We start from the raw sequence: 24982 nt of genomic DNA, 5'->3' as shown, positions 1-24982 counted from the left end.
TGTATTGAGGACACTTTTTTGGGGAGAGAAGGTCTGTAGAGGTTGTGGTAGTGATCCTAAAAATTCCTAGGTCACACAGAGAACGGGACAAAGACACACATTCCATATGGAGGATGGCAAACAATGTCCCATGGGCCTAGCGTATGGCTGGTGGCCAAAGAATGGTTTTATATCTTTAAATGGTTAGGGGAAGAAATCAAAAGAAGGATATTTCATGACACATGACAATTATATGAAATTCAAATCTCAGGGTTCATAAAGGTTCACTGAAATGAATCTACACTCTCCCCCATGGTAACAGAGCCACACGTTATTTAAGGCTGCTTTCCTACTACACGGGCAGAGCTGAATCGTGATAGAGACTATACGTGGCACTCTCCTCCCTTTGCACTGCTGCTCAGCTTCTAGACCCTCCAGACTGCAGTGATGCAGTTTATAACTCAACAGAGCTCCAAATGCCATGTGTTATCATTGCACCATGGCATTTTATTTTTTTACTGCTCATGCGCATCCATCATGAAAAGAACGAAAGCAAACTCTAAATATCACACTTCTAAGGCAAAGTGGGGGGTAGATTTTTTTTGTTGTTTTCAAATTAAATGGCAACACATTGGGTTTATCACACAGTGATGCTGTAGCTGTGCTGAAAGAACACAATATGTATCAACTGACACTAATCCGTCATTGCGGTGTCCCCAACTCACAGGAAAACAACAGCCAGAAAAAGACAGAATATTCAAGATGGAGTACCTCATAGCTCATCAGAATTTCTTCACAAAAATAAATGAAAATGAAGTTGCAATCAAAGTGGGTTTCCAGGTGGCTCATTTGTTAGCCAAAGGAAAGCTGCTTGCTGATGCTGAGTTAATTAAATTGTATCCAAGGAAAATACACTCATTTTAGACTCTTATTATTCAGTGAGAACAGTTGCTCAAACATTATAGAGGACACTGGGAGCATCATCAATAGTCAATTAAAAACAAGACAAGTTCTGGTTCAAGATGGTAATATAGGCAGATCCCAAACTCACCTCCTCCCACAGACATACTGCGTCTACAGCAACATATGGAACAATTTCCTCTTAAAAAAAAAAAATAATAACGCTAATGCCTGCTTAAATGACAACTACACTTTGAGAAGAAAACTCCACTGAAGCAGGTAGGAGAAGCTGAGAAACAATCTCATCATAAATCCCAATCCTAGTATAACAAGCCACAACCAGAAGAAAGCATAAAACCCACAGCTTATCCCTAAGGAGTAAAGGATTTGAACCCCATGTCAAGTACCTCAACTTTTAGGACTTGCATCTGAGAGAAGAGCCCCCCAAACACCTAACTTTGAAAACCAGTGTGGCCCGCATCCCAAATCCATAGGATTATAGTGATCTGAGAGACAGCTCTTAAAGGTCCTGCAGGCTTGGACTTGGTGTCCACTGTCTATGTTCCTTGAGAGCAGCTCCATAGTCCACCAGATGTGGGCCAAACCTGAACCCTGCCCCTTAGACAGGCTTCAGGCTGAGCAGAGCACAGCTCAGAGGCAGCCCATAGAGCCCAGACTTAAAGTGAGAGAGGCCCACCTGCTTATATTGAAGTGTAGGCCTGAGGGGCAGGCTCCTAAGTAATTTTACACACATATAGGAGCATGCTGGAGTACTCTCCAGGATGGAGACTGGTGGGTGCCACCTTCCCATTCTCCCTTTGCCATGCTCCAGAGCACCAGTATCTTCCAGAAGGAAGCTTCTACATGTGACAGGCCCAGGAGACACTTACTGACTATCTGGCTCTGAAACCCAAGGGAGATTGTGTTTCTGGGCCTATGGGACTATAATAATCAGTCACTCAGAAAGGAGCTCATAGCCCTGTCTGGCACCCTGATTTTTGTGGCTGTAGCCAGAGGACACCTCTACATTGCCTGGTTTTGGTGAGACCAGGGTCCCACAGGACTGTAAACAATGAAGGAAGTGTCCTTAAAAAGCTACCACTCCTTTTTGTAGTAGGAAAGCAGCAAGAGGCAATGGATGAAGAAGCTGTCTTCCTGTGAAGGAGGCCTAGTAGTTACTCATCATGACTGTAACCTAAGGGGGCAGGCTTCTGATTAAACACAAATCCAAGAGCTGACTGTAATCCTTTCCAGAGACCTCAGAGGAAAGGCACTATCTTTGAGCTTTTTCTCTGCCATGCTCTAGAGCATGAGTGTCTCCTGGAGATGAGCTTTACACCAGGCTGATGCCTTGGTTTTTACACCCCATGCCCTGGATTTCGCAGCTGCTTCCCAGGGGATACCACTTGATCACGTGGCTCTTGCACTTGTGGGTTCCATGGGGCTGTGGGAATCGGAGACATAGTTCTTAGACTACCATCCAGAGGGCATTGCACAGACAACAGACCAGCATGTACCCCTGTCCCCCGCCCCCAGTCTTTCTGTAAAGGATGCCTTTTGGCTGGTCCTGGAGCTTACGTCTAAGGGGCAGGCTTCAGGTTTGGCCCATATCTGGTGGACTATGGAGCTGCTCTCAAAGAACATAGACAGTGGACACCGTTTTGGTGCTCGCCCTCTGCCATGGTCCAGCACATCAGTAGCTCTCAGAGAAGGGCTTATACACTCATCTGGGGCCCCAATTTTTGCAACTGATACCCAGGAGTCACTGCCAGATCACCTAGCCAGTAGGGCTTATGCATGTAGTCCCATGGGACTGTATATATCTGCATATTTTTAAAAACTGCTGCCTGAGAGTCTGACTTTCAAACAACCTGAGTCCAGGTGCTGAGATCTTCCCCAGTTAGGGACACTGATGGGTCTTAACACAGCTTCAACTTCTGGGAGCTATTACAAAGATAATACATTGCCCGGACAAGCACAAAGTTTTGGGAGACGACAAAGAGCTGGGACAGATTTGAATGACAAGACCTACTTCCTATGTGACGTCATTCTTTCACAACTAGGAGAGGTGGCTGTTTCATCTACTATACAGAAACAAAGAGAGTCAAGCAAAATGAAGAAACAGAGGAATATACACCAAATGAAAGAACAAGATATCTGGCATGCTTCAGGGGATGAAGCCACTGTTTGCTTTGCCTCCCTTTGGCTGCCTACACACACTGTGGCCCCTCCTCTTTCTGCTGACCTATCCTCTCCCCTAAGCCAGGCCAGAGTCATCAATGTGCAACAGGTGTCTTTAGTCTTCATACTCATCAACTATGACCTTCCCACCGACAGGGAAAACTATATCCATAGATCGGTCATGGTGGATGATTCGGTCATAAGGGTGTGGATACTAACGTGGTGACAGAAGAAGACAAGAGGACTCTTCAAGACATTGAGACCTTCTACAACACCTCCATTGAGGAGATGCCCTTCAATGTTGTTGACCTCATCTGAGGGGCAGTTCTGCTACCTAGCCTGACCCAGGCCTCTGTCTAGGGGGCAGAAGAGGAACAGGAGGGGGGAGGGAAGGGAGCCAAGAGATGGACATCTTGTCATTTTTTTTCTTTGAATAAATGTCACTTTCTGAGGAGGAGGAGGAGGAGGAGGAGGAGGAGGAGGAGGAGGAAGAAGAAGAAGAAGAAGAAGAAGAAGAAGAAGAAGAAGAAGAAGAAGAAAGAAAGAAGGAAAGAAAGAAAGAAAGAAAGACAGAAAGAAAGAAAGAAAGAAAGAAAGAAAGAAAACCTTGTGGGGGGCAGGGGGGACCTTAATGAAATAAAACTAATTTGCCTGATAGAGTTCAAAGTAAAGGTCATAAAGTGCTCACTAAACTGGGGAGAAGAATGGATGAACACAGTGAGAATTTCAACAAAGAGATGGAAAATATAAGAAAGTACCAAATAGAAGTCAAATAGCTATAGAATTCAATAATTGAACTAAGAAATATACTAGGGTTTAATACCAGACTAGATGAAGCAGAAGAATCAATCAACGGGAAGACAATGCAGCAGAACTCACTCAAAAGAAAAAAGTAAAGACAGCATAAAGGCGTTATGGAATAACATCCAAAGTACTAACATTTTTATTGTAGGACACCCAGAAGGAGTCAAGAAGAGAAAGGAGCAGAAATTTTTTTGAAGAAATAACAGCTGAAAACTCCCTAACCCAGGGAAGTAACCAGATAGACATCCAGATCCAGGAAGCCCAAAGAGTTCCAAGTATGATGAACTGAAAAAGACCCACACCAAGACACATTATAATTAAAATGTCAAAAGTTAAAGACAAGAAAAAAATATTAAAAGCAGCAAGAGAGGGATGCCTGAGTGGCTCAGTGGTTGAGCATCTGTTTTTGGCACAGGTCGTGATCCTAGGGTCCTGGGATTGAATCCTGCATCAGGTTCACCACAGGGAGTCTGCTTCTCCCTCTGCCTATGTCTCTGCCTTTCTCACTGTGTCTCTCGTGAATAAATAAAAATCTTAAAAAAAAAAAGCAGCAAGAGGAAAAAACCACTTGTTTTGGACGAGGAAAACCCCATTAAACTATCAGCAGATAGTTTTTTAGCAGAAGTTTTGCAGACCAGATGGGACTGGCATGATGTATTCAAGGTGCTGAAAGGGGGAAAAAAGGAACTTCTAACAAACAATGCCATACCCAGCATAATTACTCAGAATCGAAAGGGAGATGAAGAGTTTTCCTGACAAGCACATGCTAAAGCACAAGCATCACCACTAAAAGGGCTTTACAAGAACTGCCCTAATTAGTAACAAGAAAACAAAAGAAGAAATCTCACTGCGAAAGTAAATATATATAGTAAAGGTAGTGTATCAATCACTTATAAAGCTAGTATGAAGGCTAAATACGAAAGTAGTAAAAATTACTATGATGACAATAATTGTTTAAGGGATACACAAGATAAAAAGAGGTAAAATGTGGGTTGGCTGGATCGGTTGAGCATCTGGCTCTTTATTTCAGCTCAGGTCATCATTATCTCAGGGTTGTGAGAATGAAGTCCTGAATCAGGCTCTACACTGAGAAAGGAGCCTTCTTAGGATTCACCCCCCATGCCAACTCCCCCTCAAAAAAAAAATAATAAATTTTAAAAAAGATGTAAAATGTGACACCAAAAACATAAAATGTGGGGGCACCTGACTGGCTCAGTCAAAAGAGCATATGACTCTTGATCTTGAGGTTTTGAGTTGAAGCCCCACATTGGGTATATAAATTATTTAAATAAACTTAAAAAAAAACTTGGAAAAAATGAGACAATTATTCACATTCTTGTCATTCTGACAATACCAGAAAAGAACACACACACACACGTTGGTTACAAGAAGGAAAGGTGAAGTCATCTGTAAATCTAGATTATATTCAGGTATAGCAATACTGAAGTCCTTCTGGCCCAAAGAAGGACATAGTTAAGATGTGCCTGACCAAAAACAAACAAACAAAAAACAAAAAAACCCAAACAAACAAACAAAAAAACCAAAACCAATGATTTCGAGTGATTTTCCTTGATGATTATCAATGAGATGAGAGATGTTTACCAACATCTCTTGCTGATGTTGACTTGCTGCTGTTTGAGGTGTCAATGCCAACCAAGTCTAAAGTCATTGAAAAATAGGTTTCTTTGAGGAATCTGCATGGAACAATAGGCAAGAATATTTTCCAAAAAATTAAGAAAACAATAATTAGGTACAACCTGAAGTAGAATCTGCTAAGATGTGTTAATTGATGGAGATAAAACTGTGAAGCAGGAAAAAGCTAACTTGGATAAATTTATAAAGCTCTAGAAAAGATAAGGCCTTTAGAGCTTTTCGTTATTCATTGGACTCAAATTATTACCAGGAACTAATTTGCAGAAAATATTTGAATCTATCATATGTTATTGAACTCAAATTATCAACAGTGAACTTTGTTTCCTCTTGTATTTATCCAACATCAGGTCTATGAAGTTTTATCAGAGATAGAAACTGAATATCCTGACTTGCTCTACTAGAAAGCATTTTGATGGCATAGCAATGGTTAAGTTTTATTGCAGCTTTTTTTTTCAGCTCAGAGCCAAGATTGAAATTTTTCAGAACTGAACCATTCCAAATCGTCATTACTGAATAATTGGAAATTAGCTTTTGCTACAGACTTGATAGTGTTTCTCAGTGAATTCAACCTAAAATAACAGAGCAAAACAGTGCTTATATGTGAAATGTATACTGTAGCAAAGTCATTTTGACAATAATGTTTTGAATCACAAATAATGTAAAACAGTTTCATTATACACTTCTTCTAATGTCAAAAATTAAAACAAGAAGCAATATCTCCAGACCTGGATGTCAAGTGCAATGGAAACTTCCATATTTCAAAATCCATTTAATTGTGCAATTGAGGAGTTTCCACCTAACCTTCAAATGCAAATGACTAATCTGCAATGTAACAGCAAGCTAAAAGGCAAACGTCAGGAGAAGAATCTAACAGAATTCTATACATGCCTTCCAACAGTAAATATGCTCAATTAAAATCATGCTCATGGACTGATAGCAGTATTGGCAGTACCATCTGGATGGAGATATTTTCAAAGATGAAATAGGGAAAGTCTCATTTCAGATCAACATTAGTAGCTCAATATGTGATCACACAGAAGGCTAACTTTGAACCTAATTAAGCAAAATATCATCCCAAAGAATCCCATTCTTCTCATCACCATACCTGGATTATAAAAAATTATACTCAATATTATATTTTGAATTTGATTTAAAACATTTATGGGGGATCCCTGGGTGGTTCAGCGGTTTAGCGCCTGACTTTGGCCCAGGGCGTGATCCTGGAGTCCCAGGATCAAGACCCACATCGGGCTCCCTGTGTGGAGTCTGCTTTTCCCTCTGCCTGTGTCTCTGCCCCTCTCTCTCTCTCTCTCTCTCTCTCTCTGTCTCTCATGAATAAATAAATACAATCTTTAAAAAAAATTGTAGGAATTTTTTTTTCTTGTTACACAAGTACCTATATAACACTGTTGATTTTCCTCTTGGCCTGAAAAGCCTAAAATATTTACTATGGGGCCCTTTGCAGAAAAATCTGGTGTCTCTCCCTCCCCTGGGTGTAGAGTTGAACAGCACTGATTTCCTTGAGCTAAGCTAAGTCCTCTAGTGGAAGGATCATCCTGCTCAGAATTTTACTAATGACCTTCCAGAGTGCTCTAAAATCCAAGGGAAACAAGAAAATTTGTGATCTAGCCCACAAGTAACCAAATGACAAGAAAGTAGACTTTATATAAGAGATTACAGGGATCCCTGGGTGGAGCAGCGGTTTGGTGCGCCTGCCTTTGGCCCAGGGTGCGATCCTGGAGACCTGGGATTGAATCCCACGTTGGGCTCCCTGCATGGAGCCTGCTTCTCCCTCTGCCTGTGTCTCTGCCTCTCTCTCTCTCTCTGTGTGACTATCATAAATAAATTTTTAAAAAATTTATATAAGAGATGACAGAGCAATTACAACTACATTAGAACATGGCAAGGAAAATATGACCCCACTAGAATACTAGAACTTTAAACACTAGAATAGGCGTATCTGACTGGCTCAGTCAGAAAAGCATGTGACTTTGATCTTGGTTGGGGTCATGAGTTCAAGCTCCATGTTGGGTGTAGAGATTACTAAAAAAAATTATTATTTTTATTTATTTACTTACTCATGAGAGACACAGAAAGAGAGAGGCAGAGACACAGGCAGAGGGAGAAGCAGGCTCCATGCAGGGAGCCCGATGCTGGGACTTGATCCAGAGACTCCAGGATCACGCCCTGGGCCGAAGGCAGGTGCTAAACCGCTGAGCCACCCGGGCTGCCCCAAAAAATTAAATTTAAATTTAAAAAAATCACTAGAATAAGAGGCCAATGCTTTCAATAGCGGCCAATAGAGCTTCTGTATATGACAGCCATGCCTAGTTCAAAGAGAACTCACTTTGTGAAAGAAGTGATTATTAAGTTGGTATTTTAAATAGCTTGGTGTGGAAAATTATAATGGGGATATGAACATTATTAGTATTAGCAAAGTAATAGGAGGGGAAAGATCATCAAAGGGCTCCTTTTTTGTTTTAGGGAGATAAACTTAGAAATATATGGGAGAATGGTGGCTGAGAACAACTGATAAGATAATTTATTGCATAGGAGGAAAAGGTCTCCAAAAATTAGGTTAATAAATGCATAAGTACAAACTCAAAAGTTCATCCAATTCTTGTGGAGAGAGCATCTGAGAACTGCTGACCTTATCACATCAGTGAAGTAAATATATTGAAGTATCCACACCTACATGGTCATGTCTCTTCTTTTTTTTTTTTTTTTTTAAAGATTTACTTATTTATTTATGATAGACACAGAGAGAGAGAGAGAGGCAGAGACACAGGCAGAGGGAGAAGCAGGCTCCACGCCGGGAGCCCAACGTGGGACTCGACCCCGGGACTCCAGGATCGCGCCCTGGGCTAAAGGCAGGCGCCAAACCGCTGAGCCACCCAGGGATCCCCCGGTCATGTCTCTTCTACGCAGAATTATTGCTGGAAAAGAATCAAGGGCAGGAGAAAGGGACAGACATTTGTTGTCATGACCTCACTAAGGCAGCAACACAGAAAGACTACTTGGCCTTAACCATCACTGGAAGGACTGGACCTACCCAGATGGGGAGAAAAAGTCAACAGCAGGTCCCAAGGTTGTGCTCTCTGTACATAGGCAGCCTCAGGACTAGGAAGTAAGGAATCTGCCCAAGGTGCTTAAAAAGCCTGGTCAGTCCTTTGAGTCTAGGATATAATTTTCTTAGAAGAAAAATATAAGTGCAATGCCATCTGGAATGAGCAAGCTCAGGCAAAATTACAGATCTTTATGTTACAACCCCCCCCCCCCCTTAAATGCTTCCTTGTTTCTCCATTTCCATTTTGTTCTATCTTAGCATCTAGAAACAGTCTTTGGAATTTTTTTTTAAAGCTTGTCTCAGCTGTGCCAAGGAAGAGTAAAGAAAAGCACTTTCACAAATTTATTGTGAAAAATTCCAAACATACAAAAGTAGAATGCTATAATTAACACTCCCCACCCTGACTTAAACATACATCATGTCACCTAGGTTTAACAGTTATCAACACAGGGGCATTCTTTTTTCCACCTTTATCCACACATTCCATTCCCCATTTTGATCCATCTGTAATCTTGAAATTTTTCAAGAAAGGATAATGGTACTTTGGCAGTAGGATGATAGTGGAGTCTGAAATCCAAACTGGGGTCAAATCCAACCACTCTTCTGTATTCTGAGATTGATACTCTTTCCTGCTACTAAAATTTACTTTAGAAGACCTCAGTTTCCTCATCAGCAAAACAAAGAAAATGACATTATAGGCAGTTGTGTGACAATAAAGTGAGACTTTTAAAAAAGATTTTATTTATTTATTTGACACAGAAAGAGAGAGAGAGCACAAACAAGGGGGAGCAGCAGAAGTAGGCGCCCCTGCTCAGCCTACTCGAGGACTTGCTCCCAGGACCCTGAGATCATGACCTGAGTCAAAGGCAGACACCTAACTGACTGGGTCACCCAGGTACACCTTAAGGTGACTCTTGGACTTCGAGTCAGAAGACCTGGCTTGAGTGCCACTCTGCCTCCTGCAAATAACATAATTTTTAATACTTTATGTCAGCAAGTCACTTAACCTCTCTGAGCTTCTGGATCATTTATAAAAAAGGACTTCATGGGACTTTGGTTGGGATAAGTAAAACAATGTATTATGTGAACTTTTGTGAATTGGAAAGCACTATATAAATTAGGTATTATTGAGTTCTTCAGTTAAGTAAAAGATGACTCAGATTTGAGTTTGCAAATTAGAAAAACACTGACGCAATTGACAGAAAAGGGGAAGCTGAAAGGCACAATTTAATCCAAATGGAAGCTTGTCTTGAACATGGGGGTAGACTTAGGGCCAAATATCAGGTCCAAATATCTATTTAAATACATATATTATGTTAATTACAGGAAATAGTGACAGGATCTCCAATCAACCTTCGCTTTTCTCTGGTTTCTTCTCATCCTTATCCACCTACATTCAAACACTATTTATTAAGCATATATTATGTGCTGGGCACTGTGTTAGGCACTGGAAATACAGAAGATAATAGTAAAGTAGGCAGCCCTCCAAGGAGCTCTGAGTAGGAAGGGAAAGAAACTTATAAGCAATCACAATGGAATGTAATAAGAATTTAGGCTGTGACCACAGTGTTTGCATAGAAATCATAGGGTGTGGTCAGATTTTGTTCTACTCCTAGAATATATGTGTTTCAGAGTCACTAACAGATAGGTGGGTGACTCCTGAAGCCTTCATGATTAGCCTACCAAAGGAGAAGCTATAGAGAGATTAAGGGCTGAGCTTCTACATATAGAGGCTGGAGATAAAAGTGCTATCAAAAAAGACCAAGAAAGCGTATTTGAAGAGGTAGAAGAAATTATGTTAGCGACCCAGAAGCTTGAAAAAATAAAAAATAAAAAAAGGATTCTTGAGTCACCTGGGTGGTTCAGTCCATTAAGCATCTGTGCCAGAGACCTGGGATGGACCCCACATGGAGCTTCCAGCTCAGCGGGGTGTCTGCTTCTTCCTCTTCCTCTGCCTATCCCCCCTGCTTGTGCACATATTCTCTCTCTCAAATAAATAAATAAAATCTTAAAAAAATAAAAATAAAAGATTCTTTCCAGAGATTTTCTATATAGACACATAGAGCCAGGGAGATCAGGGAAAACGATAGGGTCAATGGAAATCAGTGATGATCTCCAGAGGTCAAAGTAAGAGCAGAAGCCAGATGAAGGCTGGGCAAGGAGTGGCTGATGATAAAATGGTAAAATCTGGTAATAAAAAGGTAGTTCTCCCGACCCTCACTGATCCATTGAGAGATCTGCACACTTTTAGGCTATGGAGGTGGGAGCCCAAGTAGAGGCTGAATAGTAATAATAAAAATCTCTTACATGAGGTTTAATACGTGTCAGGCACTATTAGCTTGTTTAATATATGAGCCATGGCCCAAGGTCACCCAGCTAGTCAACTGGGAGCAGAATTTGAGTCCAGTCAGTTTCAACCTGAGAATAATACATGACAACATTGGGGTGGAGGGGATTGAAAACCTGCTTATGCTGAGTCACAAAAGGCACTAACCCTTGACATTTCCCCTTTAGCTTACCCTAAGCTGGATATCACCCATCACCCTAGAATTAGGTGTATGTTCAACCTGAGGGCTGCAAGCGCCGAAATGAAACTCCACTGACAAAGGGATCTGTATAGGTTTGTTATAGCCGGCGTCTCCCTTTCTTTACAGGCTTTCTCGTTTGTCCAGTTCTAGGGGTGGTGCTACCAATAATCGGGCACCAATAGCCTGAGGATTTTTTTTTTTTTTCAAAAGTCAATTCATTCAACAAATATTTGAGCATCAGGTCAGGTCCAGACCTTGTGCTAGGCCCAGAAGCGAGCAAGACAGACAAGATCCCTGATCTCTTAAAATTTCATCGCGGGGAGGGGAGGCAGGGTGGAGAAACAGGCCACCACGACCGGCCGAAGCAGGTCAGCCAGGGGGCGGGCATGCGAGGAGATTAGCTCGAGAAGCTGCAGAACTGGAGCCGGACGAGATCTTCGGGCCACACCCGGGGGAGTCCGCATTTCATCAGTTAAACGCTAATGATGGCCAGATTGCACCAAAAGGTGGACTTCCTCGGGCCACTCAATCCTGTCGCTCCGACCTTCGCAACCCCTTTTTGCGGCTGTCGAGTTTCCCGGCCACTCTGGGTCCCTGAGCCTATCAGGCCACCTCGGCTTTGGTCACGTCAGCCCCCGCGGTCGCGTCCTTCCAGAGCCACCTCGACCCACCGAGGCGTGTCCGCCCGCGGGTCTCCCTCAGCGCGGGTCCCCCGGGGCCCCTGGGCCAGCCAGGTCACCTCAGTGCCACGCCTCCACGGCCAGAGGTTCTGCATGCACGTTCTGCTTTGTTCGCGGAGCAGGTTTTCGAAACGCCGCTCCCTCTCGACTCCAGCTGTTTTCCAGCCGGAGCTGGGGGGGAGCCCGCAGCGGCAGCGCCCCCGGCGGCGCACCGCAGCCCAGGAAGGGAGTGGCCGTTACCGCCACCTCCTCCTCCGCCGCCTCTACCTCCTCGCCTCCCCCGCTTCCCCGGCCGCCTCCGCCTCCTCCCGGAACGCGGGAGCGGCGGAGCGCGGCGCACGCCCCGACCGTCACGACCGCGCTCCTGATTGGCCGCGCCGCGCGACGTCACGGGGCGGGCCTGGGCGGCAGCTGAGAGCCAGAGCTCGCGCGTGCGCAGACCGAGCGCGCTGAGCGGAGGGGGAGGTGGCCGGCCGCTTGTCCCGCGTCCGCCATTTTGTTGCTGTGGCTCTTGGGAACGGGCTGGGCGAAACCGCCCCGGAGGCGCGACGCTCCTGGGAGTCCGGTGCTTCGCGTGGCGGCGGGTATCAGTGCAGAGCCGTGGGGGGCGCGGAGTCGCGCGTTCCGGGCCAGGAGTGGCTGGAGGCACCCCCGGTACGCCGGGCAGCCCCAGAACCCCGGGGCGGCCTCCGCTGCGGCTCAGCTTCGCCCGCCCCGACCTCGGGCTGTGCCCTGCATTCCCCGGGCCGGCTCCGTCCGTGAGGCGGCCCCGGAGCAGGCGGGCGGCGGCAGAGGATGCTGCGGGCCCGGAGCCGAGACGAAGGTGCTGGCTCGGCCCTCTAAGCGCGCCTCGAGGTGTGCCAAGAGGCCCTTCCTTGGCCGCAGAGCCGTCTGTCGGGCGAAGGCGTCCAGAACAGCCGAGAGCAGCCGCCGCCCCGAGTCGCCGCAGAGCCCCGGCCAGACACCATGTCCTCCGCCAGGTTCGACTCCTCAGACCGCTCCGCCTGGTACATGGGGCCGGTGTCTCGCCAGGAGGCGCAGACCCGGCTGCAGGGCCAGCGCCACGGAATGTTCCTAGTTCGCGATTCCTCCACCTGCCCTGGGGATTATGTGCTGTCGGTGTCCGAGAACTCGCGGGTCTCCCACTACATCATCAACTCGCTGCCCAACCGCCGTTTTAAGATCGGGGACCAGGAGTTTGACCACTTGCCGGCCCTGCTGGAGTTCTACAAGATCCACTACCTGGACACCACCACCCTAATCGAGCCCGCGCCCAGGTACGCGAGCGCCCGCACTCCCCGCGCGCACAGCCCCCCTCGGACCGCGGCGGAGGGTCGAGAACAGCAGGGGCTGGTTCGCGGGGGATCGACCGCCGGGTAGGGGGTGGGGGGAGCGGGATTGAACTCCTTTCACCCCATTCTGAACCAAATTGTTTTCCAGAAGGCATTCTGAACGGAAGGCTAGTGCCAGGGTCTGGGTTGTTGGATGAGGGGATGGGTTTTAAACCTGTGTAACGGCGGTTGCCTGGTTAAAATGCCCGCTTTGTGCCGTTCGTCACATTATCTATTGGGTTATCCTAATCGAGACGTTTTTGTTGTTTTTAAGCCTTTTTTGTTTTGTTTTGTTTTGTTTTTTTTGAGAATCTCAGGGCAGCTGTGGCGTTCTCCCTCCGTAAAAATGCACGTACACACAACTTTGCACACCGTTCAAGGTTCTTGGGCTCCCTGCTCCAGTTTAAGAACTCTTGGACTGCAGCCTTTGGAATAATCGACAAATGAAAATGCTTGAGCGTTTAGGAACAAAACCTTTCACAGTGAAGTGGCGGAACTATGTAGGATACCTTGGTGCTAAATTTGAATTACCTAGACACCTTTTGTTTTATAACTAACACATTTTATTTTATTTTATTAAAGATTTTATTTACTTATTCATGAGAGACACAGAAAGAGAGAGGCAGAGACACAGGCAGAGGGAGAAGCAGGCTCCATGCAAGGAGCCTAATGTGGGACTCAAACCCGGGAACCCGGGATCACACCCTCAGCCAAAGGCAGGCGCTCAAGCGCTGAGCCACTCAGGCATCCCAACTAACAGAAATTTTAAGAAGATGCATTGGCTTTAGCGAGGACGCATTTTTTGAGTTTTTATTTTATAGTTTATCCCCAGGGTGGACCATTAATAGGCCAGAAATGTATTTGATTATATTCTAAAGAAGAATGAAGCTAGGATGTAAATTACTAAGGAAATTTTTGAGCGATACTTTAATTCTGTCCTAGTTTAATTTTAGGTATACCTTTTGTACATTTGTAAGTTTAATAATTTAAAGCAAGCAGCATTCTCTTTTCTAAGTAAATGCATTATTTTATTTGATTACTTGCTTTAATTTGTCTTTAGTATTTTTTCACGTTTCTTTTATTTAAATTATGTCAAATTTGAACTGAAGAAATTGCTTGGAATTTTTTTTTAAATAAAAAGTATTTTGCTGTCCATTTTGGTTCTTGAACTTATGTTTAAAAGGAATAGGCTGCCGGGATCCCTGGGTGGCGCAGCGGTTTGGCGCCTGCCTTTGGCCCAGGGCGCGATCCTGGAGACCCGGGATCGAATCCCACATCGGGCTCCTGGTGCGTGGAGCCTGCTTCTCCCTCTGCCTGTGTCTCTGCCTCTCTCTCTTTCTCTCTGTGTGACTATCATAAATAAATAAAAATTTAAAAAAAAATTTTTTTTTAAAAAAGGAATAGGCTGCCGATATAGATTTTTTTTTTTTTTTGGAATGACCTGTTTCTGATTTTATAGATTTGCTGATAAGATGTTGCACTGAGCTTTAACCATTAAAAGCTATAATAATTAAGGAGCACCCACTGGATGCCTAAGTGTTGCTTCTGTGGAGTAAGAGAGAAGAAACAAAGCCATGACAGTATAATGACTATAAGATTAACTGCTGAACTAAATGGACTTTAAAAACTGGGAGAAAGTGATTATAAATCAAATAGTGTTATAACAAAGGCCTAAGCACCAAGAATCTGATTGGTGAAATCTCCAGGTCCCCAAAGATGCTGGTAATTGGAGTTGACGTGGAGCATGGTATATTCTGATATAAGAGGTTGGAGAGAGTATTAGAACCAACTAAAATGAGATTTTTAATATGTTCAAGTGATTACTTCTCCAACTCATGGAGGTGAATTATATCATTAGTTTCATGCACTAAGCCATGCTATATGTGCAAGGCATTGTGCTTGCTTTGAGGTAACAGGTACTATAATACAGCTGTTTCAGAAGGTGTGAGTAAATGGTTTGATCCCCTTCTAGGGACTAGAGAGAGAGAGAAAGGAATAATGCTGCAGACTAGAGAGAGAAAAAGGAATATGCTGCAGGGGTTCCCGTGACCCAACAAAAACAACTCCACATTTTTCACACATGTGTCTTCCCAGATACCAGACATAACTTTCTGTTATTCCCCACCTTGTTCTTCCCTTAGTGCAGTCCCGCTAGGCAACTCACTTAATTCCTGGTAGCCATTCCTGCGTACCTTCTCACACCTTTGTACCTTTGCTCCAGCTGCCAGGTGGGCTGCTGGCTCTTCAGTTGACTGCCTAACCCTACCCCACTCCTCACCTATTGAAATCTTAGCTGCTGTTCCAGACCCCTCAAATAATGGGGCCTTTCCCTGACCCTCCCACTTACACGCAGCTGTAATTGTTTCTCCTCTTCACTGTCTGCCCCAGGCATGTTGCTGTAATTTAGTTTTTTATTTTCTGCTGGTATCTCAGAGGGCGATCACAATTCTGGTAGAATTAGATGCAGACTGGATTTACTTAATCTTTGAATTGTCTTCCTCAAGCCTGAAATCTGAAGATGGGTTTGATATTTCAGCCTTTGTAGAAAACTAGAGGTGCCATGTAAAGCCTTGGCCAAATGCAAGTCAGTTTAATGCTTCTTCACACCCCAGACAAGATAAATCAAGTGGTTTAGTTTTCTAGGCAGCAAAACTGAGCTCTTAAGGCCAGAGTTTCATACCCCTTAGGTAAAAGTTCATTTTAAAATTTTGCTTAGTGAAAAATTATGACTGTATGACTTCCTCGGAATTTAAGGATTGATGCTTGTTTTCTAGTCTGATCTTGGAATGTTATTGGAATCTAGTCTGTTATTGGAATAACATTTAGTTTTATATATTTTTATAAGGTTTTATTTATTTATTTGAGAGCAAGAGAGAGCATGAGCTGGGGGAGAGGCAGATGGAGAGGGAGATGGAGAGGGAGAGCGGCAGACCTCCCCACTGAGCGAGGAGCCCTATGTGAGGCTGGATCCCAACACCCTGGGATCATGACCCAAGCCGAGAGCAGACATTTAACCGACTGAGCCACCCAGGCACCCCTAATTTTATATATATATATTTTTTTAATTTTATATTTTTATTTAAATATTTACAAGAGTTATATCCCAGTGATAGGGACTGAGAGCAATGAATGTCAGATTGTCTCTATTTTACTGGAAGAGACAAAACTGAAAAGTAGGAAAATAAGTAAAAAATACTTACAAGATTAATAAATACTATGAAGGAAATGAAGCTGAGCAGAGAATATAATAGGAGGGACCTACCTGACGTAGTGTGATCAGAGAGCACAAAGCTACCTAAGGGTAGAGAAGAGGCAAGCCTTGGGAAGGCTTGGGCTAAGAGTGGAGGAAGAGCTTACAGAAAGTCCTGAGATGAGAAAGATAGCCACTGAGTTGGGGGTGTGGTACTTAAATGAATGAGTGGGGTCTAAGAAGAGTTAAGAGATGTAATGGTCAAGATAAGGAAATTGGATTTTATTTAAAGCACAGTGGGTGGGGGGGATCCCTGGGTGGCTCAGCGGTTTGGTGCCTGCCTTTGGCCCAGGGCCTGATCCTAGAGTCCCGGGATTGAGTCCCACATCGGGCTCCCTGCATGGAGCCTACTTCTCCCTCTGCCTATGTCTTTGCCTCTCTCTCTCTCTCTCTCTCTCTCTCTCTCTGTTTCTCATGAATAAATAAGTAAAATATTAAAAAAAAAAAAACACAGTGGGTGCCATGGAAGGAGTTTGAAGCAGGGGAGTGGGGTTGTTACAATTATCTGGGTGCAAAATGATGGTGGCTGATGACATATAAGTCACAAGGCTGATGTAGAGGTGTGACTTGGAGGTGCCTGTTTTGGAGTTAAGATTGATGTTACTGACGGGAGGGGGGGTGATGAGGGAAGAGAAAGGAAAAAGCAAAGATGACTTGGTACATTTGTAACTTTGTGTCCTCTCAGTTTGTCTTACTAATTACTTTTTGTATTTGTAGTGTTCCTGTGGTGGGTTTTATTTATTTATTTCTAAAAGATTTATTTGTTTGTTTGTTTGTTTGTTTATTTATTTATTTATTTATGCTAGAGAGAGAGGCAGAGACACAGGAGGAGGGAGAAGCAGGCTCCATGCCGGGAGCCCGATGTGGGACTTGATTCCAGGACTCCAGGATCGCGCCCTGGGCCAAAGTCAGGCGCTAAACTGCTGAGCCACCCAGGGATCCCCACCTGTGGTGGGTTTTAAATTTAACCCCCAAAAAGTGTCATATCCTGTCAGATGGCTTTTGTTGATTTTGAGTGACACTAAAGGATTTTTTTTTTTTTTTTAGATTTTATTTATTTATTCATGAGAGAGACAGAGATGGTGGGGGCAGAGACAGGCAGGGGGAGAAGCAGGCTCCATGCCGGGAACCCGATGCGGGACTCGATCACGGGACTCCAGGATCATGCCCTAAGCCAATGGCAGGTGCTAAACTGTGCTACTTAGGGATCCCCGACACTAAAGGATTCTTTTTCAGCATGTGGGTATAATTTTAAAATTTAATTCTTATTTATTATTATTTTTTAAGATTTTATTTATTCATGAGAGAAGTCAAGATACAGGCATAAGGAGAAGCAGTCTCCCTGATGTGGGACTAGATCCCATGACTCCCGGGATCATGACTTCCAACACTCAACCACTGAGCTACTCAGGTGCTCCTTAAAATTTATGTTATTTTATTTTATTTATTTATTTTTTAAAGATTTTATTTATTTATTCATGGCAGAGAGAGAGAGAGAGAGAGAGAGAGAGAAGTAGGCTCCATGCAGGGAACCCAACGTGGGACTCGATCCCGGGTCTCCAAGATCACACCCCAGGCCGACGGTGGCACTAAACCGCTGAGCAACCGGGGCTGCCCTATTTTATTTGATTTTATGTTATTTATTTATGAGACAAAGCCTGAGTGCTAGGGAGGAGGGAGAGAGGGTCAAGCGGACTCCGTGCTGAGCGGTGAGTCCAACAAGGAGCTTGATCTCAGGACCCTGAGAAAATGACCTGAGCCGAGACCAAGAGTTGGACCCTTAGCCTACTGAGTCACCCAAGCACCCTGGATGTGGGTGTAATTTTTATATTATAATCCATTTGATAAACAACCTGTGGTGGCTTTCCCCTCCTATTTGAGTATAAACATTTATAAATTTAGGGAATCCCTGGGTGGCTCAGCGGTTTAGCGCCTGCCTTTGGCCCAGGGCGCGAACCTGGAGTCCCGGGATCGAGTCCCACGTCAGGCTCCCGGCATGGAGCCTGCTTCTCCCTCCTCCTGTGTCTCTGCCTCTCTCTCTCTTTCATAAATAAATAAATCTTTAAAAAAAATTATAAATTTAGGGATCCCTGGGTGGCGCAGCGGTTTGGCGCCTGCCTTTGGCTCAGGGCGTGATCCTGGAGACCCGGGATCGAATCCCACATCGGGCTCCTGGTGCATGGAGCCTGCTTCTCCCTCTGCCTGTGTCTCTGCCTCTCTTTCTCTCTCTGTGACTATCATAAATAAATAAAAATTAAAAAAAAAATTATAAATTTAAATTCTAAATTTTAACTAAAGCAAGCGGGACCCTTAGAGAAATTATTTGATTTTGTCAACAGACATTACACATCTTATATACTTGGTAATATGGAACTAACATTGAATCAACAATCCCTATCCCATTGTTGAGAAGATTACTTGAGAAGATTTTTTAAAGGCCATTTCTATGCTATCTACTATGGTAGAGTAGTTGAAAAGGGGTTCCCAGCTTAACCTGAGTGCCCTCCTGTGAAGCAGAAGCCAAGCCCCACATGGACCAGAGGATGCCACGGGCAACATGGTCACACTTCTCCCACATCCCCTGTTCTAAATAATTAAGGGAACTCAAATCTGGACTTTTAAAAGTCCAGAGTGGGGGAGGAGGATTACCAGTAATTTTGATTAGCATAGAATTTGGCATGTAAATAAGCCTTTGATTTTCTTCTTAGGAGTAGCGTAAATCTAAATTTGATTCAGATGAGGTACAAGAACATGGTTATGCTGGGGATGGAAGCTTGCCTAGTTAAGAGTTGTGTTCCCATTGCATGTAAAGTACTGGTAGCCATTTGATTTGTGACTTATTTAAAATTCAAATACAGAGATTTTTCTTTTTAACCTGAAGAATTGGACTACATTATTTCTAGGTTTCCTTCAGGCTAAAATATTTTAGCTGTTCCTGATAAGTAAAAGGGGACAGTGCTTATTAGTGGGAGTTCAGATTATTTTAGAGTCTGAGCTAAGATCATACCAAGTAAGGTGGGGCCACTAGGCATGTGGCAACTAGTCTGGAATGATGACTGAGAGCATGAGTGGAACAGTGGTGAACTGAAGAGGTTTGGATAGCAAACTAGATGGCATACAGGATTTCTTTGTATAACAGAATTAAATCAGATATAGGGAATTGGAGTACTGAAGTTTTTGTGTTTTCAGAAGGAAAAAAATGGATAGAAACAGGAACGGGAAAAATTTCCCTATGTCTTTGGCATTTTATTTTTATTAGGAATTTCACTATATTGAGCCTACTCTACACCAAAGCCCAATACTAGTCTCAGGGCATATAATGGGAGTAAATGGTTTTAGCCCTTGAGAAGCTCAGTATATTGAACAAGTTAAAAAATAGAATATGTTGGGAGTGTAACAGCAAGGATGATCAATGGAGGAGTCAGGGAAGGCTTGAAAGAGATGAGAAGGAGGTGACAAAAGGTGGTGGCAGTGCCTGCTGGGAAAGGCACAGAGTTAAAATTAACGTGAGTGATGGACAGTGAGGTAGGTAGGAAGAATAATGCTAAATTGTAAAGGGCCTCCTGTGCTTTGTGAATGAGTTTAACAGTAGGAGCTATCTAAAGCTTTTGAGAAGAGAATTGCTATGGCCAGTTTTACTTTTTAGAAACTGTTCTGGTGTGGGATTGGAAAAGAGTCTAGGATGTTAGACTAATTACAGGCTGTTATAGGAGAAGGGATCGTAAGAAGCTGAACTAAGATCACATACTTTGGGACTATAAAGTGGAAATTAGTAGTCTTCCTTCGCTGGGCAATTGCATATAGACGGTAAGGAAAGAAGTATGACTTCAGGGATGATTCAGTGGTGCTTTTAATTGAAAGAATAGAAGAGAATTGATCAGAGTGAGGGGGGATGATTGTTTTCAACAGGGAGACTCTTTGAGATGCTTACTGGAAGCAAAGTTTAGCAATCTGATGGGTTTGTAATTGAGAAGAGAGTTGGCTAAATAATGTAGATTTGGGAGTCTAAACTTAGATGGAATCCACAGAATGAGCAGAAGAGCTGTGGAAGGGAGTGGACAGGCAGCCACAGACAGAGCTGTTAGCGCTGGTGTGAATATCTAAGGATGGAAGGGTGAGATCCTTTGTACTCAGTGCTGTTTTTAGCTAATCTTAGAATTGATTCTCTTATGGGTGCCTGGTGACTAAGTTGGTTGAGCATTGGACTCTTGGTTTTAGCTCAGTGTCGGGTTCCCTCTCTTTCTTTAGAAATCTTTCTTTAAAGATTTATTTAAGAAGGAGAGCAGGGTAAGGGAGATAAACACTCTCTACTGAGTGGGGAGCCTGATGTGGGGCTCAATCTTAGGACCCTGAAATCATGACTTGAGCCGAAATTAAGAGTCAAGAACTTAACCGACTGAGCCACCCAGGTGCCCCAATGAATAAGTCTTTTTTAAAAAAGAATTTATTCTCCTCTATTTTGTGTTGTTTTCAAACTTTTTACTGTGAAATATTTGTGTACATACAAGAGGGTATATAAACATGTACATAATAAGAAAAGTCTTCAATACCCATGTGAGCCCTTTAAAAAGCTAAATTACCAGTACCTTTGAAATTCTCCTCCCAGAAGTTGTATTCCTTCTTTTTGCATGAAGGAAATTTTAAGTTTAGAAGATATTAACGCGGGACACCTGGGTGGCTCAGCGGTTAAGCGTCTGCCTTCGGCTCAGGGCATGATCCTGGAGTCCTGGGATCAAGTCCCACATCGGGCTCCCGCATGGAGCCTGTTTCTCCCTGTACCTGTGTCTCTGCCTCTCTCTCTGTCTCTCTCATGAATAAATAAAATCTTAAAAAAAAAAAAAAAAAAGATACTAACGCTCAGGTTTAAAGAAAATGTTTTATCAATGCTTTATATGTGAAGCTGAGAGTAGTACTTTTTAGTCTAAAGAGAAGTTCATTGACAGGCCAATATCCAGGTAGTCATCGAGGTCTTACTCAATGTGCTGTGGACTATAGGCACAAGACAGGGAGAAACATGGGTCTTAGAGTATTTGAATGAACTTGGAAACCTCTTTGTATGTAAAATTTATTTTTTTTAATTTTTTATTTATTATTTATGATAGTCACAGAGAGAGAGAGGCAGAGACACAGGCAGAGGGAGAAGCAGGCTCCATGCACCGGGAGCCCGACGTGGGATTCGATCCTGGGTCTCCAGGATCGTGCCCTGGGCCAAAGGCAGGCGCCAAACCACTGTGCCACCCAGGGATCCCTGTATGTAAAATTTAAAGAGGAGTTTACGGGTGCTCTTTTATTTAGTCTTGAGCAAGGCATGTTAAAAATGAGAACAGTGAATTGTTCTAATTTTATGTTACATATTACTTTGGGCTGTGGGGACAAGATAATCTGCCCTGGCATCATCATGGTTTCATATCTACAGTGGTACTGATGTGTAATTTGCAGGGAATTTTGGTGGATACATGAGCTGAGGATATGGGGTAGAAGATTTTGAATTTACTTCAGGGATGTGGCTGGAAGATTGATTTGATGTCAATTTTAGGGATATCTGAGCATATACAAAATCAGGAAATGAGCCTCACATTCACTATAGCAATATAATGGTGGAGAAAGTATAAGCCATCCTCCATCTTTGTTAGATTTGCATACATCCCCCTTTACCAGGGAAGTATTGAAAGTTGAAAAGCACTCTCTGCTCTTTTAACCCAGTAGTCTAGACAACAAGTTGGCAAACTTTCAGTAAGGGGCCAGATAGTAAATATTTTAGGCTTTGTAGGCCATATAGTCTCTGTCACAATTTCTCAACTATGTCCTGACATCACAAAAGCAATCATAGACAATACTTAAATGAATGAGTTTGGCTGTGTTGTAATAAAACTTTATTTACAAAACCATACAGGAGGCTGAATGGCCCACAGGCCATAGCTTGCAGACTCCTAGGCCAGATTCAGTTTTTGTATAGTGTGCTGAAGCTAAGAATGGTTTTCATATATTTTTTTAGAGAAGTTTGTCAACCTTAAGGGCCTGGCTAGCAAAGCTCCTGGTCTGTGCTTATAGGAATGAGCAGTGTGCCCCATGAAGTGTGGGGAGGCTAGGAAAGGGAGAGTTTGAACCTTTGGGCCTCTAGTCTTTTTCTGATTTAGAACCAAAATATGTAAGCCTGTCTTCAACAAAATCTTTCAACTCCAAAGGGAGTTAGTCTTCAGCTATTCTCCTGCCCATAACATAACTCAGTCCTTTCTTTGAGTGCTCCTGACTCTATCCACTTTTGTCAAGGCACCTTAATTACCTGTTGTTGTGCTGTATTTGCTTTCCAGTCTCTACCTGTGCTAAATTGGCAGTCTTTTAGGAGCAAGAACTCGTTTTTTTTTTGTTGTTGTTGTTTTGTTTTTTTTTAAGAACTCGTTTTTAATTGTCTCCTGAGGGTTTTTTTTTTTTTTTTTTAAGATTTTATTCATTTATTAGAGACGGGGGGTGGGGGTGCTGGGTAGAGACACAGGCAGAGGGAGAAGTAGGCTCCATGCAGGGAGCCCAATGTGGGACTCCATCCGGGGTCTCCAGGATCACTGGCCGAAGGCAGAGCTAAACTGCTAAGCCACCGGGGCTGCCCAGTCTCCTGAGTTCTTAGTACATAATAAATCTAATGGATACCTGGGCAGTTGAATTTTATAGTGTTTTATAGTATACAGCTGAAGCTATACTAGTAGTGTCCTCGTAATTTATGTTGTAGAACTGCTTTAAACTTTCTAACTATGCAGACAATGAAATACCCTTGGAAGCAGTCTAAGATGGAATTGATTGTGCTTTTATTGTTTTTTAAGATTTATTTATTTATTTATTTATTTATTTATTTATTTATTATTTATTTATTTATTTATTTATTTATGATAGACATAGAAAAAGAGAGGCAGAGACACAGGAGGTGGGAGAAGCAGGCTCCATGTCGGGAGCCCGATGTGGGACTCGATCCCGGGACTCCAGGACCGCGCCCTGGGCCAAAGGCAGGCACCAAACTGCTGAGCCACCCAGGGATCCCTGATTGTGCTTTTAGTATAGTATCTGAGATTTATGTAGTCCATGAAATAGGGGCAGGGCTTACCTCAGAGAGGGTGGGGGTGGGGAGCTAATTATATGCTTAGTAACAGCCAAGAACTATAGTGCATGTTTCACACATAATCTGACGTTAATCCCCATACACTGAAAAGACATGGGGTTTATTCCTGAGGTTGACTACCTTAGAGGTTATGAGTTGAGTACTCTAGAACTAGACTGCCTCAGTACAAATCTAACCCTATGTTGGCATGTAAGATAGGGATAATCACAGGATTGTGAGAGGATGAAGTAATTTAACATCTGTATAGACTACAAACAGTGCCTGGCATAGGTAGTAAGTGTCAACTCTATTGCTCCTCCTGCTACTTACTACTCCTGCTCTTTTTTAAATGTATTGATATTAAGCAGTTTGCCCCTCAGTTACCATGTTGTTAATAAGCAATAAAATCTTAGAGGTTGTATTTATTTGTTTATTTATTTATTAATAAGATTTTATTTATTCAAGAGAGAGGCAGAGACATAGGCAGAGGGAGAAGTAGGCTCCATGCAGGAGCCTGATGTGGGACTCGATTCCAGGACCCCAGGATCACACCCTGGGCCAAAGACAGGCGCTAAACTGCTGAGCCACTCAGGCATCCCGATCTTAGAGGGTTTTTTTTTTTTTTTTTTTTTTTTTTAAGATTTTATTTATTCATGGGGGGGGGGGCAGAGGCAGAGGGAGAAGCAGGCTCCATGCAATGAGCCTGATGTGGGATTTGATCCTGGGTCTCCAGGATCACGCCCTGGGCTGAAGGCAGGCACTTAACTGCTGAGCCTCCCAGGAATCCCCCGATCTTAGAGGTTTTAAATCAAGCTCCTAATCACCATGGCATGGTACATCTACTGCTATTAATTCAGTAGTCAGTATACTATATTAAGCTAGTCATTTATACTTAAAAAGATGTAAGTTTTGCCTTTTGGAAAGTAGTGTGGCAGTGTGTATCAAGGACCATAAAAACGTCCCTGTTCTTTAATCTGGAAATCTAGGCTTTTTTTTTCTTAAGATTTTGTTTATTCATAAGAGACACAGGCGTAGGCAGAGGGAGAAGCAGGCTTCTCGCAAAGGAGCCCAATGGAGGACTTGATTCCGGAACTCTGGGATCATAATTGAGCCAAAGGCAGATACTCAACTACTGAGCCACCAGGTGTCCCTGGAAATCTAGGCTTTACAAAAAATCTAATATCGAGGGACACCAGAGTGGTTCAGTCGGTTGGGCATCTGACCCTTGATTTGACTCAGGCCATGATCTCAGGATGGTGGGCATAGAGCCTGCTAAGATTATCTTCTGGAGCTCCTGGGTGGCTCTATTGGTTAAGCATCTGCCTTCAGCTCAGGTCATGATCCCAGGGTCCTGAGATTGAGCCCCACTTTGGGCTCCCTGCTCAGCGGGGAGCCTGCTTCTCCTCCCTTCTTCTGCCATCCCCCCTGCTTGTGCTGTCTTTATGTCAATTAAATAAATAAGATAAAAAATAAAGTCAATAATGCTAGTATTTAAAAAAAAGATTCTCTCCCTCTGCCCCTC

At 43.4% G+C, this 24982-nt stretch overlaps 1 protein-coding gene across 2 annotated transcripts in view; it reads left to right on the top strand.

The window, feature by feature from the left end:
• The first annotated feature begins 12217 nt into the window (after window positions 1–12217).
• CRKL (CRK like proto-oncogene, adaptor protein) overlaps window positions 12218–24982 on the top strand; it is a 40658-nt gene continuing 27893 nt past the window's right edge. The window contains exon 1 of one of the 2 annotated variants that reach the window (XM_035706277.2): window positions 12218–13069. In XM_035706277.2, coding sequence (XP_035562170.1) covers window positions 12759–13069 — 311 coding nt within the window. In that variant the 5' untranslated portion in view covers window positions 12218–12758. The remainder of the gene's footprint in view (window positions 13070–24982) is intronic. The other variant, XM_035706276.2, reaches the window with a different exon arrangement.

This window comes from Canis lupus, chromosome 26, assembly GCF_003254725.2.
Source record: "Canis lupus dingo isolate Sandy chromosome 26, ASM325472v2, whole genome shotgun sequence".
In the NCBI taxonomy this organism is placed as follows: Eukaryota; Metazoa; Chordata; class Mammalia; order Carnivora; family Canidae; genus Canis; species Canis lupus.
This window is presented reverse-complemented; position numbering and strand designations above follow the sequence as displayed.